The 18,402-nt window shown below is 43.4% G+C and overlaps 1 protein-coding gene across 1 annotated transcript in view; it reads right to left on the bottom strand.

The window, feature by feature from the left end:
• Positions 1-18,402, bottom strand: part of Fam189a1 (family with sequence similarity 189 member A1) — a 401,022-nt gene that overhangs the window by 213,561 nt on the left and 169,059 nt on the right. The window contains exon 2 of the mRNA XM_021167781.1: positions 14,388-14,444. Coding sequence (XP_021023440.1) covers positions 14,388-14,444 — 57 coding nt within the window. The remainder of the gene's footprint in view (positions 1-14,387; positions 14,445-18,402) is intronic.

The following is an 18,402-nucleotide window of genomic DNA, read 5'->3' on the forward strand; positions in this document are numbered from 1 at the left end:
ACTAAACCACCAACCAAAGAGTACACATGGTGGGACTCATGGCTCCAGCTGCATATGTAACAGAGGATGGCCTAGTTGGTCATCAATGAGAGGAGAGACCCTTAGTCCTGTGAAGGCACTATGCCCCAGTGTAGGGAAATGCCAGGACCAGGGAGCAGGAGTGGGTGGTTTGGTGAGCAGGGGAAGTGGAAGGGGATAGGGGGGTTTTGGAGGGGAAACCAGGAAAGGGGATAACATTTGAATGTAAAGAAAATATCTAATAAAAAATGTAAAAAAAAATAAAAAGAGGCCATGTATATATCCTCATGTATGACAATAATAATCAAAGAAAAAGAGGCTATATCAGCTTGAGTGGGAGAAATGGGAGGGGTTTGAATGAAGGTTGCTGGGAGGGAGAAGAGAGGGAAAGATGTTTTAATTAAAGGAATCTTTTTTAAAAAGGAAAAAGAAAATAAAGGTAGGAAAAATGAAAACCCTCCCTCTACGTGATAGCTCCTAATCAAAACAAAAGCTGAAAGAATCCTTGGCCTCACATTTATTTTTCAATTCTGATATTCTATGATCTCAGTCTGAGCTAGGGTCTGAATACACCTTAGTGAGCTGATGAAAGGGGACTTTTGGCTGCATAGGGACCTCTGATTATAAATCAGTTTGTCCTGGCTGGAACCACACCTACATGTACCTGCTGTATACCTGTCCTGGGCCTCCTTGGGTGGAACAACAGGGATGCCTCACTGGGTATCGGGAGAACTAAATGGAAGCAGTATGTGAACAGGTCTCAGCCCATACCCTGTGGCATGCCCACCTTGTTACAGTGGTCACCCTGAAGTGATGGCATTGTGTGACTGTGGTTTCTGCCCATTCAACTCTCATACGGTCCATCATCTCCAGAGTCTGACCCCACCCATCTAGAATGCAGAAACAACTGATGTAGGAGCTACCAACTGCTCCTTCATTTTCCATAATTATTAGTCATTTCAAATAAACTGGATGCATCCTAGTTTCAGTGTCTATCTTTGCAATGTTTATAATTTAAAGCATTTTCATAGATTTTATTTTTTATAATTAAGGTCCATAGTAAAATTGAGCAGGGGGACCTGAAACTTCCCCTCTGTTATCTCCCTCAGCATATTCATAGCCTCCCCTGCTACCAACACCCCCACCAGGAAGGCACATTAGCTATCATCAGGAACCCCGCTGATTAATCATTAAGACTCCAAGTCTAGGGCTTATGTTGGGACCCACTCTTGGTGTTAAGCATTCTGTGCTTCAGACACATGTGCAATGATGTGTATTCACCTTCACAGCAGCAACAAAAGCCTTTCACTGTCCTAAGAACACTGCTTCCCTTTTCTGTAACTCCCAATTATTGACCTTCTCCACTCCCTTGTAACTTCCCATCTTTTGACCTTCTCCACTCCCTTGTAACTTCTGATCTTTTGACCTTCTCCACAAATTGACTTTTATCAAAGGCATGCAGCCTTTCCTGGATGGCTCCTTTGTTTGGTGATAAGCATTTCAGGTTTTTCCTTGTCTTCTCCTGGCTTGATAGGTCATTTCTTTTAACACCAAGCGCTTCCTCTCTGTATGCACCTGCTAATTTATCCATCCTACTGAAGGACAGAAGAGACTGAACTTTTAACCTACCATCTGAGACTCTGATTTTTAAACACCATAAGAATACCAGAGAAATTTCAGTGTTTCTGAAAGCCGCTATGATGTGTCTTCCTCCTACAGAAGACCATAGGAAAATGGTGTATAAATGGTGCTTCTCACATGTTCATGATATGGACACTTGACGTTATGGCCTTCCACACCTTCCTGTCTACTGTCACCTCTGTTAACCATTTCTACTTAAGACACAGAAGCCAGAATCCTAGCACCTGCCAGCAGCCCCCAAGCCTGAAAGCCTGCAGTAAATTCCAGCATTCATTCTAACATTCTGAATGAATGTCATTGGTGCTTCTTAGGCACATGGTAGCTTAAGTGCCATTGAGGAATTCTTCAATGACTTCTGGGTCTCCTGGGCTTGCTTGGTTAATAATGATGAATGCAGTTAAACAGAATGAGTTATTTAAACTGGGGTGTTCTTATTGTATTTATTAAGGTCTAATTTACAGAAAAGAAAATTTAATTATTTTAATTAAACAGTTGGTAAATCTTAACACACACACAGGTAGCCATGTAAATGCCACCAGATGAAAGCATAGAATGTTCCAGAGAACCCTTAAGTTCCCCAGTTCCCCTTTGCTGTCAGTCTTCTCCAAGCACTAAAGCTCTAGGCAAGTAGCATCGACTGTCTATCACCAGAATCCCGACAACATGGTCTTTCATGCTTGGTTTCCTTTCCCTCTCTCCTTTCTCCTTTCTTTTCTATCTTTCTTTGAAAGTGGCCTACCACACAACCCAGGCTGACCTTGATATTGCAATCTCCCAAGATCTAGGATTACAAGCATCCGAGATCACAACAGGTCTGGCTTCTTTAGCCTACTTCTGTTGAGATTCATCCATGGTGCACATAGCGGGTACAGTGACCTCTTCAGCCCCAGCAGAGTTCTATCAGAACCTAGAGAAATCAAGCTAATAATGACATGGAAGCCCCATCCTTCTGGGCTAGCATCCTAGTTCTGAAGGCACTCTGCATACTACCAAAGGGGAAAAGTCGTCAGTTTAATGCAGGTGTGACCCCTATGTGTACTAAAGTAACAACTGACCTGGAAAGACATGGCACCTGGTGCAATGTCATAGAAACAATCGAGCACTTTCTGATTGGATTTAAGGTCTCCTTCACAAAATTAATCCCATACCTGTTACTGTCACTGGACCAAGAGCCTATAGCTGGATAGGCCACAGGTCCTAGGAGAGAACCTACTACTACTACTGTTCTGCTAAATGGGCATAGCATTAAAACAACCCCCACTGACCTGGATTATGCCTGTAGATTAGGACATTTCTCAGCCTTTATCATAGAAGCTTCTATTTGCAATAGATGATGATAAACACAGAGACCCATAATTGGTCAAGGTACAGAGAGTGAGAAACTACAGAATTCCCATCCATAAATAGGATTATGTACATGTATACATAGTTTACATATATATATATATATATATATATATATATATACACATATACATACACACACACACACACATATATAAAACTTTTTGCCTCCTCCAAAGGCTCAGGAACAATTGTGAAGAGCAATTGTGAACAAAAGAACACAAGAGCCAGAGGTGGCAGATGACTACAGGGAAGCAGTGTTTTGCTGCACATAGCAACTCACAGCAGATGTGACAGCATGCACAACCTGTGTAAGCTCAAGCCAAAGTCCCAACATTATCTTTAATGTTGGGAGTTGAGGGGAGTTGAGCGTGAAGCCCCACCCCTAGCCAAGAAGCTACTGGGAATTCTTAGCTGCTGGGAGTAGGACGGTCAGCTTTCTCTAAAGTGTAGACCCTGATGAATTGACCACAGTGCAGTGGAAGCCCACACATCCAAAACTATTTGAACAATACAAAAATGCCTTGGTGTGGGTGTCAGGAGCCAAAGACACAACATTGTGTGGGAAGGGATAGAGGGTGATTCTGGGAAGAACTGGGGAGGGAAGGTGAATAAAATCAAAACATACTGTAGGAGAGTCTCAAAGAACTATTTTTAAAACAAAACATACAATGTAACAAAAGGTGCTATATGTGCTACATTCAAGTTCTCCAAGAGCATAAAGGCCTGTGTTCAACACGTTCCCAAGGACACCTAGGACACCAGGTGGGACTTACCAGGGGATATCAAGAGAGCAGAGCTCTGTGCAGTAAGAGAATGGTCTTTCCAGATGTGCCATCCATTGGTGAACCTGACAGACTTCACTTCTCACCTCTCTAACTGACAACTCTGGAAGGGGTTTTTCCAGGGCAACATCAGGACAATGACAGAGTGATGACCTGAAAACTCACTGCTGCCTAAAAGGAAGTAAATTCCCAGACACGTTCCCAGGATCGATTTGCTAGGGACTCTGGAAGTGATCCAGGATCTGTCAGACAACCTTGGGATTCCTTTGTCAAAGTAAACGAATCTTGGGTTGGAAAAGTGAACTCTTTGGTTCTATGGCTTGCCCTCCTACACCTCCCCCTACTCCATATTAACCTAGCAAACCATCAGCTCCCGTTCCTGGTACACGTCGAGAAGCCACCTGAAGGAAGAAGGCAACAACAGCCTGCTTTCAGAGCCACTCCCAAATGACTGCCACCCACATGGCCATTACAGCAATTATCTGAAGGCCATTCTCCATGGTGCTCTGTACTTGACCTTACTTGTAACCCACCCAGTAATGAAATGTCTGACCCCTGGGGGAGAATTGTCACATATATTTATAGGCAAGTATTTTCATACTGTAGTTGCCTACGTAGTAGATAATATCCACGACAGATTCTGTAACCTTTAGGTCCTTTCTATGTCTGTCCCAGATCCCAAATAATGACACGGAGGCTTACTTATTTATGAATTACTGCTTAGGCCTTAAGCTAGGCTGTTCCCCAACTAGCTCATAACTCAGTTAGCTAACCCATTTATATTATTCTATGTCTGCCACATAGCTAGTTACATCTCAGTTTCATACCTCCAACTTCCTCTAGCAAATCTCCTGTGCTGACTCTTTGCCAGAGGTCCTAACTCTTCCTAGAAGTCCCACCTTTTACTTCCTGCCTTTGCTATAGGCCATCAGCATTTTAGGAAACCAATCAGAAGGTGAGAGAGGGAGTGTTTACAAAATGTGATGTATCATATGAATAACAATAAGTCCAGTCTGCACTCAATTCTCTGTTGGCACAGAAATCAGCATTTGAACAATACAAACACAATCTGTACACAGCATACAATAATATTATCCCAACAAGATTAAAAGGGACCATCTAAGAAGACTATCAGTAAAAGCTAGGGAGTAATATGACCATAAGCCTTTGGAAAGCCCAAGTGCACTTCTGGGCATACAGTATGCAACCTGGACATGGAGAGTTGTGTAGATACCCTGGATGGACTTGAGACTGCTCTGAACTATAGCCTCTAAGTCTTGAATTCATGTAAGCAGAAACTAAACACTAAAGCAGATTGTCGACTGCCTGATATTATGCCCAAAGCAAGTCCCAGCAGACAAAGCCCCTCAGCAAAGGTTAGGCATTGGCTGCACACGTTTAAGGGGATTATTGCCCAACCATGATTGGCTAACTACCAGCTTTACTAAACTTCAGTATGACAAGGCACCCTACTCTGCAGAATTAGTTAAGAGTCACTAAATAAGTGGCAAAAGCTACAGTAAACAGTATCAACAATAAAATATGCAGAAGGGTAAAGTTAATTGCCATAGGTGATATGCTGTATTCTTGAAAATGTCTGGTTTGCAACAGGGAGTTATAAGACATGCAAAGATATCACACGCATGTCACAGTGGGGAAAGCAGTCAGTGTAAACAGTCCCAGAGGAAGGCCAGATGGTGGGCTTAACAACTTCAGCTTAACTCTTTTAAATACACTGAAAAGACCTAGAGGAAATCTTTTTTTAAAATCTTGTTTTAAAAACTAAAGGAAAAAAAAAACAGACAATGATGTCTCACTAAGTAGAAGAAAGATAAAAAAAAAAAAAACAAAATACGCAGAGGTTAGAAGAAAGTATCAATTGCAAATTACAGAACTGAAGAGAACAGAACTACAAACAAAAATGTCTTCTGAGAAGTTAAACAGTAGGAATGGATGGAGCTGAAAGGCAGGCTAATTGACATCATCCCTTCTGCACAGAAAGGGAAGCCAAGAACAAAGAATCACAACAGACCTGAAGGGAGCAGTTCTTAGTCTGTGGGTTGAAACCCCTTTGATAAACTTCTGTCTCCTAAAACATCTATAATACTACTGATAACAGTAGCAAAATTACAGTGAGGAAGTAGCAATGGAAATAATTTTATGGCTGGGGTCACCACGACATGAAGAACTATACTAAAGGGTCACAGCATCAGGAAGGTTGGCAACCACTGCCTTAAACAATACACCGGCCACCTCCAAGGAGGCTAAAACACACAAGACAAGAGTATAAGGAGGGAAGGGGAGAAGAAGAGATGAAGGTTAGAAAAACATTTTTAGAAGTTATGGCCCCAAACTTCTCAAATTTGATAAAAGACATGTATCTCAAGTAGGTCAAACTCAAAAGGGCTGATGCCGGGGCGAGCCTTAAGTCAACTGTCAAAAGCTAAAGTCAAAGAGAAATCAAAGAAAAAAGAACAAGTGTCCCTCACAAAGAAGCCCCAAAAGATCAATAGCTTCTCTCTCACAAATCACACATGATAAAGGGCGGCCAGGCCATATTCAAGGCCATAAAACACAAGAGAGAGAAGAACCTATAAATCAAGAATTCTATAGATAGCAGAAGCATCCTTTTAAAATTAAGGAAAAATTTTGAACCATTCCAAGATAAAAACTACGAGCATTTGTTATGAGACATATCCTATAAGAAATAAGAGAAAAGGATAGCATCATACAGAAACACAACTTTTCTTCTCCTATCTGACTGAAAAGACAACCAAGTAAATCAAGAATGGCAAGGTTGGCGTGAGAGGCACACAACATACAAAGATTTAATTTGTATGGAAACAGCATAAAGAGGGAAGCCAGAAGTCACAGAAGGCCATCTTTTGTATAATATTGACATTAAGTTAGAATTCATCTGAAACAGCTAACTATATGTTACGATGTTCATCTTGTTACTAAGGATAATAAGTAGGGAAATGACACAAAAATATATTATTATTTAAAGATGTATTTATTTATATGTATGTATGTATGTATGTATGTATGTATGTATGTATGTATGAGTACACTGTAGCTGTCTTCAGACACACCAGAAGAGGGCATCAGATCTCATTATGGACGGTTGTGAGCCACCATGTGGTTGCTGGGATTTGAACTCAGGGCCTTCAGAGAGCAGTCAGTGCTCTTAACCACTGAGCCATCTCTCCAGCCCCAAATATAGATTCTTAAAATAAGAGAATTAAAGTGGTATGCTAGGAAAATGTCTTTTTAACACTACAGAAAGCAACAACAGACAGTCAAACAGTTTAACAGACAAGGCACTTAGAAAGCACAGAGGTTGAACCAGGATCCTTCCTTATCAGAACTTAGGTTAAGTGGAAAAATATATTCAGTTATAAGGTACACATTGGCAACATATATTTTTAAAACAGCCCAAGTACATAATGTCGATAAGAGACTCACTTTATTATTCATCAACACAGAGAAACAGCAGTGATGGAACATGATTTACTGCAGCTTTGCAAAGGAGTTGGCTTAGTCACCGTGATTATAGAGAAAATGGTCGCCCACACCTCAAAAGCACCCAAGTCTAACCCACAAACAGTATCCTGAACAACTTAATGAACGGCCCTACTTTGAAATAAAAATATGTAGCTTGCCTAAGTTTGTAAAATCCTGAGGAATAAGTGAACCCTTGGAAAGGTGGTGGGCTCTCACTCTTGCTACAGAACGGAAGGATCCAGTGAATTTAAAAAGTATTACTAGATGAGTCCTATAATAGAAATTCAGATAGCAGTGTAGAGTGGCATTGGCTAATACATTCAGGTGTTCTAATGTGCAAGCAGAAAGCAGAGACACTGAGAGGTAGGATCACAGGCCCTGGGTTTATATCTGAGCCCCTTCTAGCTTCATTCATTCATGTATGTGTGTGTGTGTATGTATATATGTGTGTGTATATATGTATATATATATATATGTGTGTGTGTATATGTACATACACACATACACATATATAAATATTATGTGTGTGTATACACACACATATATATTATATATATATATATATATATATATATATATGACTAGATCTAGCTATATTGACACCATCGAGAGACGGGCCCAAGAAATGATCGATGAATGTTAACAGATAATATTTTCATCATCATAACTACCATCCACCCATGATGAGCACAGTTCCAAGTCACTCTGAACCTTCAAAGGGGACCATGATGATCAGGACCGAAGGAGGAGGCAGCTTTGCCTGACAGAAAAATACGCTCAGCTGTGGCACCATGAGGTTACATCATCCCCAAGAACACCTAAAGCAGATGATGTAGTCATTGTTGGTCTTGACATTCAGGGAGCCCCAATATGGAGTCCTCAACCTGGGTCTGGCTGATTACAATGTAGTTTAACGGGGAAGACGATGAATTCAATTCAACCTTCCCATCCACTGAACAATCCTAAGGAAGCCGCCAACCTACTGTGTGCACGTATCACTTATACATGATCCTTTCTTCAGAGAGGAGAAAAGGGCAGCAAGATTGCTGGCACTGAGGCAATAGGTATTCTCCTAGGGAAGGCCTGGGAAGGATAGGCTACAAACTGACCTGTGGGCTGTGGGTGCGAGTTTCATAAAACGCAAAAGATGCCATGAAAAGGAAAGTCAGCCCAGAAGAACAGAAAGTTCTTAACAAGTTGCACAGCTGTCTGTCAAAATGAATAGTTCAGCACTGGGGTTAACCAGTAGAATGGATGTAGTTGAAGCCCAAATAAGCTGTTGGGGAAATGAAGGAGGAAATATACCTAGAGAGAATGAAAAAGACGAGAGAATGTTAAAGATCCTAGAAGGTCAGTTCAGCAGGAGAAATGTCCGCTTGGAATTGAAGAAACAAAGAAAGACAAAGAAAAAATAATGTTTTAAAATTGCAGCAAAATGTGTTTTGAATTATCTAATAAACAAATAATCAGAATGAGTCTAAGTCTCTGCAGCATGTGGCACCAGATCTGAGGTCAATATATTAATAGCTTTTTTCAGGGAATTTTAACAGATAGTGCTTCTCAATATTAAGTTATCATTTATCCAGAAATTCATTGGTAAAATCAATCCATTCACAATGAAAATTAAGGCGCAGTCATTAGGGAAATTTATACATTTATTCTAAATTTTATTAAAGAGAAAAATGCACAGAAGTAGCCAAGAACATTACTCACAAAACAAAACCATGACTTGTTAGAAATGTTACCGTATTAACGTGGATGACGGTGGCTTCAGGAGAGACCGACAGGTTCATTCAGCAGCACGGGTGTCAATCAATAAACAGACTCGCATCCAGCAGTCGCAGGGGGAGACTCTCCACCCAGGAGAGGAAACCCTAACGTTCAAAAACTGCTGGGACAGTGACTACCCATCCTCAGCTACATGAAGAAATATACAGAATCTGGGGTATATAAATTTTTCCCATATAAATGGGGGAGGGGACAACACATTTTACAAGATAAAAAAGTAATAATAATAATTATAATAACAATAACAACAACAACAACTAACAGGGCTGGAGAGGTGACTCAGCAAGGGAAGGCACATACTGCCAAACCTGAGGCCCTGAGTTTACTCTACAGGGAACACATGGTGGGAGGAGAGAACTTGACTCCTGAAGGTTCTCCTGACCTCCTCACATGTGGCCTGACACATGCATATGCACCTATACATGCACAGGCACAGACAGACAGACAGACAGACAGGTAGATAGAGACAGATAAGACAAAAGATGTGCCGTTAAAAATTAAAAGACAGCCGGGCGTGGTGGCGCACGCCTTTAATCCCAGCACTCGGGAGGCAGAGGCAGGCGGATTTCTGAGTTCGAGGCCAGCCTGGTCTACAAAGTGAGTTCCAGGACAGCCAGAGCTACACAGAGAAACCCTGTCTCGAAAAACCACACACACAAAAAAAATTAAAAGACAACAGCATTCCACACTATTATTCATTTAAAACTAAAAGGCATCCATGTATTAAGAAGTCCCACCAACAATGACACAGTCTCCTGGAAATAAGAAGGAGCAATCACAGAGGATCTGGCCAAAACGTCAGATTCCTATCAGAAAAGGCAACCCCTAAATCTCTATGGTACCATATCACTACCGATCAGGACTCTTTAAAATAGACTCCCAATGATTTGCAATACATGAGATAATCTGTAATTTGTTGTGTATAAGAATAGTGCAAACTTGTGGGTAGTTTCCTCTTGGGAGGAAGATAAGGGTTTGTTTTATTTTTAAAATGTAATCTTTTTCATGTAAAAGCCTCTTAATAAGTATTGTAATTATTGCAAATAAGATAGGGAGGCAGGATTCAACGCACTGCTAGTTTACATATGCTTTTTTTTTTAATTATGTATCTGTGATTACACATGAGAGTGTTGCCATTAGGATCATGAATGTCATAGGGTGCTTCCCCAAGTCTTTTGACAAGTCCTCTAATTAGACCTGTGTGGTCTGGGTACTAACTTGAGATTTGTTTACTGCAAAGAGAACAAGTCTCTCAATCACAGGAGATACTTCATATGACAAATGACACACAAGGATGCACACACTCAGGCACACACACACACACATCCACGCACATGCACACACACAGCATTTTTCTTCTACTGATCTCTCTGGAATCATGCTCACAAAGTCTTCTTCCCCAAGGGCTGGTCAGATGCCTGCTGTCCCTTCCTCTCCTCCCTATCAGAGCCTTCTTCCTCCAGTGTGTCACCAACTTTGTGTTAGATGTTGTCTTAGTCAGGGTTTCTATTCCGGTACAAACATCATGACCAAGAAGCAGTTGGGGAGGAAGGGGTTTATTCGGCTTACACTTTTCACCTTGCTGTTAATCACCAAAGGATGTCAGGACTGGAACTCAGGCAGGTCAGGAAGCAGGAGCTGATGCAGAGGCCATGGAGGGATGTTCTTTACTGGCTTGCTTCCTCTGGCTGCTCAGCCTGCTCTTTTATAGAACCCAAGACTGCCAGCCCAGAGATGGTCCCACCCACAAGGGGACCTCCCCGATTGATCACTAATTGAGAAAATGCCTTACAGCTGGATCTCGTGGAGGCAGAGTTCCTTTCTCTGTGATAACTCCAGCCTGTGTCAAGTTGACACACAAAACCAGCCAGTACAGATGTCTTGACTACTATTCAAACCACAGTCCATGTAGAGGCTCAGAACCGTGCAAAGGGACAGACACATCCCAGATAGTAAACAGCTCATTTGTTTAGAGTCTCTGGGGGTACCCACCACTACCATCAGCAGGGTCTCCTACAGGCATCTTACATTACTTCTTTCTAACCACCATGAGGGCCACTTCCCTTCACAGAAGTCAACTCACTGTCACCACAGAGGATAAGAGAGGCCAGTGAACTCCCTGGGAATGAGAAGGCCAACTGATTAAATATTGAAATCATAAAAATGAGACCCTAGAGATGAGTAGGAAAGACAAAGATTGAGAGGAAAGGGATGTGAGGATAGATGGTTCCACAGAATCCGGGCTGGGTATGGCAGTGTGAGAGACGATGTGCAAGTCAAAGGATGCGCAGTTAGAGGAGAGCCAGTAGGCAGAGGGAATATCTATGAGGCACATGGTAGGTTAGGTGGAAAAAAGGGAGGACTTTGGAGTGAAAGACTTGGGTTCAAGTATAAGGTAGGTTTGTTAAAGCCTGGTGGTTGCCTCTACTCTTCTAAAATACGAAACGGACTCTTGCCTATATACCAGGAGAAGTGTGTATATCACACTTGACCAATGGCCACCACCATTACCCATAGTATCTCACTGGAATTTCTACAGATAGATCATTTGAGGCCATTCACCTCAGAATCCTAGGTGACAGCTACTTTCATGTGTCAGTGTAGCAAGCACATAGTTCCCAGCCAGATACTTGGTGAGACACTACTTTGGATGCTGCTATGATGTTTTTTTAAGATGAAATGAACATTTAAGTCAATAATCTTTGAACTAAGAAGATGCCTTGCCTAATGTGGTAGGGCTTCAGCCAATCAGATGAAGGCCCTATGAAAAGAAAGGAAGACATCCTCTAAAGAAAAGGGACTGGGCCTCCAGACTCAAGGGACATTCATTCTCTCCTGAGGCTTTAGCCTGTACGCTGAGGCTATAGAATTTGACCTTGTTAACCATCCCAGGAGATTTGATAAAGTAAATACTCTAATAGATGAGCAGGCAGAGATTAGCTAGCTACATCCTATTTGCTGTGTTTTCTGGGGAATCCCTGGCTGACACACAGATATGTAGGTATGTAGAGTTTGGTCTTTGTACCCACAGATTCTGCACAGGCAATAGGCCATTCTTATGGGAGAGACAACTAACTACCCATCAAAACTTCCCTCCCTCCACAATGTGCAGCTGCCTCTGAGAAATGTCTGTTCAGACAGACAACATCTGCAAGCTTCCTCTGGAGCAAGAATGATTTGGTGACAAGTTCTTACTAGGAGATGCACACATGATGTCCATCACTGTTAGGCCAAGGAGACCCATCCATCTATCCCAGAGAACTCCCCAGGCATAGGGAATAGGGGGACCCCCAAATGTTAAGACCCACAATCTCCAAAACCTTCTGAGGAAAAAGTATCTGCTGAGCACAGTGCCTGCACTGGAGAGCCAATGAGAGCCTATCTCTGCTGCACTGAGCCACTACAAATCCGAGGTTTGGCAGAGTGGCTAGCATTTCCCTATCGAAGCCCTTCATCCTCCAGCTGGGGCCTGGGAGGAGCTCAATCAAGGCAAGGTGAATGTGAGCATCTTCCAGAGAGCAGCTGGTCCTACACTCATCACCCAGCAGGACTTGGGAGCAAGCCCTTGGAACACTGCCTGGGCAGGTCCAGCTGCTGCCATCCCCTCCTTCCATGAGGCTCCAGACACTCTCCCCCTGGTTCTCCCAGGACACACCTGAGCCACATCCATGAGGCATTCCCCAGGTACCTGAGTCCTGGCTACCATGTGAGCATCTCCATCCTGGGGCTAGGACAGGAAGGGAGTGAGGGGGTGGCAGGCTGTTTCTTTCTACATCCACCCCAAGGAACACGGTTTCCTTTTGTTAGTAGGCATCATAGATCTTAATCTGTATGTCCTGTTGGGGTATTGAGGAGGAATGGAACAGTCTGTCCCTGGGTTGCTAAGGACGGCTCAGAAGTTATGGCTGGTCTGCAGCCAGTGTGTGTACTGCCAATCCATTCTGCACAGAGCCAGCTCCTTGATCCCCATGCTGGAGTTGCCATAAGGTCATCCATCCAAGAGAGGGAAGAGCTGGGGGCTGGGATAGAGAGGGCACAGAAGAAACAAGAAAGACCAGATGGTTGTGGTTGTTGTTGATGTTGTTGTTGTTGTTGTTGAATCTGGGTGGAGGCTACACCAGGATTCACTATGCCAACTCCCTTCCCCAGTCCACTTTTCTGCACATTTGAATTTTTCTAGATTAAAAAAAATATCTAAGGCAAGCTGTCCTGTGAACTGAACTATACAGGAGGAGGCTCAATGGAATCCAAGCCACTCTCTCCCCTGACACCATTTCAGGATATCAGTCACATTCCTGAAGGAAGTATCTTCCTCAAACACATTTGTTTTCCCCCTACTTGCATTAATATTTAGAACGCATCACTATCTCCGAGTCCTAGCACTGAAAACAAGAGTTTAAATAATTGATTAATACAAAAGGGGAACACAACCACCCTGCCTTGTTCAGTGCCCATCAAAGTTTTTCTGGTCCTGACACAGATACATCAATATATTAATGGACACACAGAGAAGACCAAGCTACAGATCAATACACACAGAGATGTGTGGGGTACTTCTCACAGGGAAAACCCAACATTCTTCCCCACCCCTGGTGTGGTCCACGCCTCCATACCCTGCCCAGTAATGATTCTACTCAAGAAAGAATCTTTACCCATGCAGTTTATAAAGCGTGCGCGCGCGCGCGCACACACACACACACACACACCCCTCAAATCAGTGCTGACAGTTATCCTCCACCCTCGGCTCTCCAACAATGTCTTCAAGATATTCTCTCTCTAATTCTGGGGAGGCCCTTGTCTTCTAACTCTCTGGGCCTCTGGGCATCTGAGTCTAATTCTTTCAAAGGTCTCTAGAGCCATACACTTGGCTTTTGTCTCCAACCCTCCCCCCATTCACACACACACACCCTAAACCTAACATTTCTTGAACTCTGGTAGAATGTGTGCTGTTCTATGCTTCTATATAAGTATCTGCACACACACAAACAGATCTTAGTGTCTGGAAAAAGCAGCATCCAGACTTTCAAAATGTCTTTGTTTTCTAAATGTCCTCAAGGAATGTCACTAAAGCAAAGCAGACAGAAAGGGTGGGAGAGGACGACCTTAGGAGTCTTTCAAGTGGCATGCTGGGAAGTACCACATGCCAATGTACAACAGTTCTTGAGAGTCAGCCCATCAGCGCACAGTAGACACTATGCCCCACCTCCTGCCAACAGCTGAACGCTGTCTGCTACTGCCTATGCCTCTCTCAATGCTCTGCAGGTAAAGCACTGTCTTAGGCCACCTGGGGCTCCAGGTGTCACTTACCACAAGCGAGAGAGGCCTCTTCCAGGAGACAACACCAATGAGTCCAGACAGCAGCACCTGGGAAGGAGAGTAGAGGGAGGTGAGACACTTGGAACCATCTTTCAGACCAACTTCAACCTGTTCCATCCAGAATAGGGCATGTAAAGTTCATACAACACAAGAGACAAAGCTACTCCCCTTCCGACGTCTAGAATCAGCCTCGGTAACTTAACAGAAACTCTGCTTCTCAAGGTCACAGAGAGGTCACCACATCCTACAAGACACTATTCTATAAGGTCCATCACAGGACTATCCACCAAGAAGACCCCTTCCGTCCAGGCAGGAAAGGGAAGGAGGCCCAAAGAGTCCCTCAAGAGCTTGTGTCCAACTACCCGAGGGCTTCCCATGTGATGTCTCACAGCTACCATTTCCCAATCACACCAGCCAAGAAACTGAGACTTCAACACATTGGCTTCTAGGGGACATTTAAGATCTAAATCACTGCATGTGTTACTCTACCTGGAGTGGGGCACTGGATTCTACAGTATCAACCTGCTCTCTCCCCATGCTCCACAGAAGCAGCAGGCATCCTGCCTCTAAATGTAGAAACACTGGGTCAGTTCTAAGGGCAGCAAGGGCCATGCCAGAACAGATCAGTGAAGGATTCTCAAGCTCAGGGGAGGGGATGCTTCCTGCCTTTCTTGCCCTTGTCCATTTGTGACCCGAGGGAGCAAGGCCCATCCTTCAGGGCACAGTTCAAAAGACATTCAGAGCCTCTGCTTCTTGACTATTGGTTCTTTGAGCTAAATTTTACCCAAATCCAGCTTCCAGGGAGGATCTGTGGCATGTTCTGGTGACTCAGTAGTTCTGTAGGTTTCTTTTATATCATGCTTGTGAGGGAAAGGGTTGTGAATCAAGCTAGCTGTGAAATTACGGTGCCACGAAACTGCTAACCCGTTTAATTGACCGATTTTGTTACTCAAAGTCCACAATTTGCCAAGAATACAGAAAAACGGCAGAAGGTCAGAGAAGAGTAACATATAATTAAACAGCTGTGGAAGAAAAGGCAAAGAAAATAGAGGAGGCAGGACGATGCTGCCGGAGAGGGGAGGCGTCACCTTTCAAGCATGTCGTGTTATAAGAATACCAAGTCACTCTTTCCCATTCCCTACCCAACCTAGGGGACACCACAGATTAAAATCAGAATTGAGACAGAAGTTCCTGCTACAGATTCGATGAAGCAGGCAACAGACTGTCGGGTAGCAATGGCCCTGTTAGAGCCAAAAGTCTTTTCCATTGACGGTACCACTGCTGGGCAAAGAGGCCTGGAATACACTAGCTCTGTAGATCTCGTCTTCTCGGTGCTAGAATGTTCTTTTGATGCCGACAATCAAGAATTTTGTTCAGATCATCAGATCTGATTCAAAGGCAAATGATGAGGCGACGTTTTAAGCAGCAAAACGTGTCCTTCTAGAAGGAAGATGAGAGCCAATTCAATTACTTCCCCCAAACACATGGCAGGTGTGCCCGACAGCTATTGCGAAGTCAGCTTACTGCCAAGAAGCCGCGTTTGCTCCGTGCCTAGAGAAGGACGCTGTTGCAGAAATGGAGCAAGTGATCTATCTGCCTGGCTGAATGATGCCTAGTTAGCTGTAACCGCCACAGCACTTCAGCCTGCAGCTCCGGCTCCAGCCTTTCCTGGTCAGGTTCACACAGCAGGAGAGACCCTCCTTGTCTGTGTTCCTCTCCTTGTCTGGCTTTCAGCCACACAGCATGGCATATCTAGCTGTAGTCTTGCATTCTTCTCTAGCACCAGGAAACAAACTCACCATCATGCCAGCCCTGTCCATGGCTTCTCTTGAACTCAGTCCTCACCATTCCCTCTCATTGCAGGCTACTTCCAGCCTGTGGTCCCAGTCTCTTCCACACCATCTCCTCATGCAGGCTGCACCAGTCTACCACACTCATAATTTCCCAAAGAAAGCCCTTAATGCACTATTATGGGTTCTGTCACTTTAAGGGACCAGATCTCACAGAAAGAGAAATCAGGCTGTGTCCCCTCCACAACTCTTTGAAACCGAGTTCAAAAGCTATCTGTGCTGTGATTTTACAACCTCTAATTGATGGTCCAACCTGGTACCTGGCTCCTCCATGCTCATTGTCACACAGGCTATCTCAGACTACATTATATGGCATAGAATTTCCTGTTACCCTCGAAAGGATAGCAAGGTCATATATTCTCCTTTGTTTGGGGCATCTCTCTAAAGACTCCTCCTCTGCCTCTCCTCCCTCACCATCCTGGCCATGACAGCTGTCTCTGTTATTCTTACTTAAAGCTCTATGTTAAATTCTTTAAAAATGTATTCATTGAGGGTTCTGTACAATTATATCTATCTATCTATCTATCTATCTATCTATCTATCTATCTCCCCGATGATTCTCTCTCTCTCTCTCTCCTCTCTCTCTCTCATACACACACACACACACACACACCTGGGCATGGTGCCTGCTCTGGAATGTGGTTGATGTACCAGGTGTCTCTCCATTGAAGAAAAGTGACATTTTCTCATCCAGGAGCTATCAAATACCAATAAATCTTTAGCTCAGGGTGGGGTTCCACGCAGGGATGCTGTCTGGCTTGAACTCGCTGTCACACTGTGCATGCTGTCACAATCTCTGCGAGGTCATATAGCTATCCACCCTCTTATGATTGGAAAACACTAGTTCCTTGACGGCAACGATCACCTCTGGCTCCTACAATCTTTCTGTCCCATCTTCAGCATAGATCACTGAGCCTTGAGGGGGAGAGGAGTAACCTAGACTCATAGTTAGGGCTGAGCATTCTAATGTCTTTTATTCTCTTTACATTGTGGGTTCCTATGTTAACTGGCGTCTACTGTCAGAAGCCTCTCTGATGAGGACTGAGCAATGGACTGATCTATGAGTATGGCAATATGTCATCAGAAGGCATTTTATTGACATGGTAGCAGTAATAGGTTTCCCCCTAGGGTCCATCTGCAAATAAGGATCCCCTTGATTGCCCTCAGTTGTCTTATTGCTCTCGTTAAGATGTAAAGCACTGTGTTGAACAGAATGGAGAGAATACCAAGACTGAGTCACCAGAGGTGCTATCGCCTACCCTATAGAACTGGATGGCAAGGCCCTATTGGTAAAGAGACCACACACTTGAGTTATAAAACATGGAGAAACGTAGCTGGTACTCTACTAGAAGCCTCATCCCCATTGGCTAGCTTACACAGTGCTTGAAGGTGCTACCGGAGGAGGATCTAGCATCATCCATCTCAGCCAGCTGTGAATCTTGAAGCTGCAATAACAGCTGACCTAGTGGGGCATGCCCACTGGTGCAAGAGCTGCACAAATGCTACGAGAAGAAGCAACTGCTGTTTTGTTTTGTTTTTAAATGAGATTTAAGGCCTACACCACAAGACAGAACACATCCATACCTGACACCATCAATAAGACCATGAACCTGTAGCAAGCACTGATAATAGTTTGTGATGTTTTAAGGGGTCTCTGGTACCCCTTTGGCCAACAATTCAAAAAAAAAAGATAACTCATTCTTGGTATTCTCTCCATTCTGTTCAATACAGTGCCTTAAGGCTTCGTTAGGGCAATAAAGCAACTAAAGGCAATCAGGGGGACCCTTATTTGCAGCTGCTATAGTTTTATACACAGAAGACCCTAAAGATCCAAGAGGAACCTTATGAGTCAGAAAATACATTCAGCAAAGTAGTGGGATAAAAATTGGATACATAAATATCAATTGAATTTGCAACAAACATACTGAGAGGAAGACATCAGGGAAACTATTCCATTCACAATACCCTCAAAAGAAAAATCTTGGGATAATTCTAACTAAGCATGTGAAAGGCTTGTCAAATAAAAACTTCAAAACATTGGAGAAATTGAAGAAGACACCAGAAGATGGAAAGGCCTTCCATGCTCATGGGTTGGTAGGATTAAAATAGTAAAAATGGTCGCTTACAAAGCAATCTACAAAGTCAATGCAGTGTCC

This window comes from Mus caroli, chromosome 7 (genome assembly GCF_900094665.2).
Source record: "Mus caroli chromosome 7, CAROLI_EIJ_v1.1, whole genome shotgun sequence".
In the NCBI taxonomy this organism is placed as follows: Eukaryota; Metazoa; Chordata; class Mammalia; order Rodentia; family Muridae; genus Mus; species Mus caroli.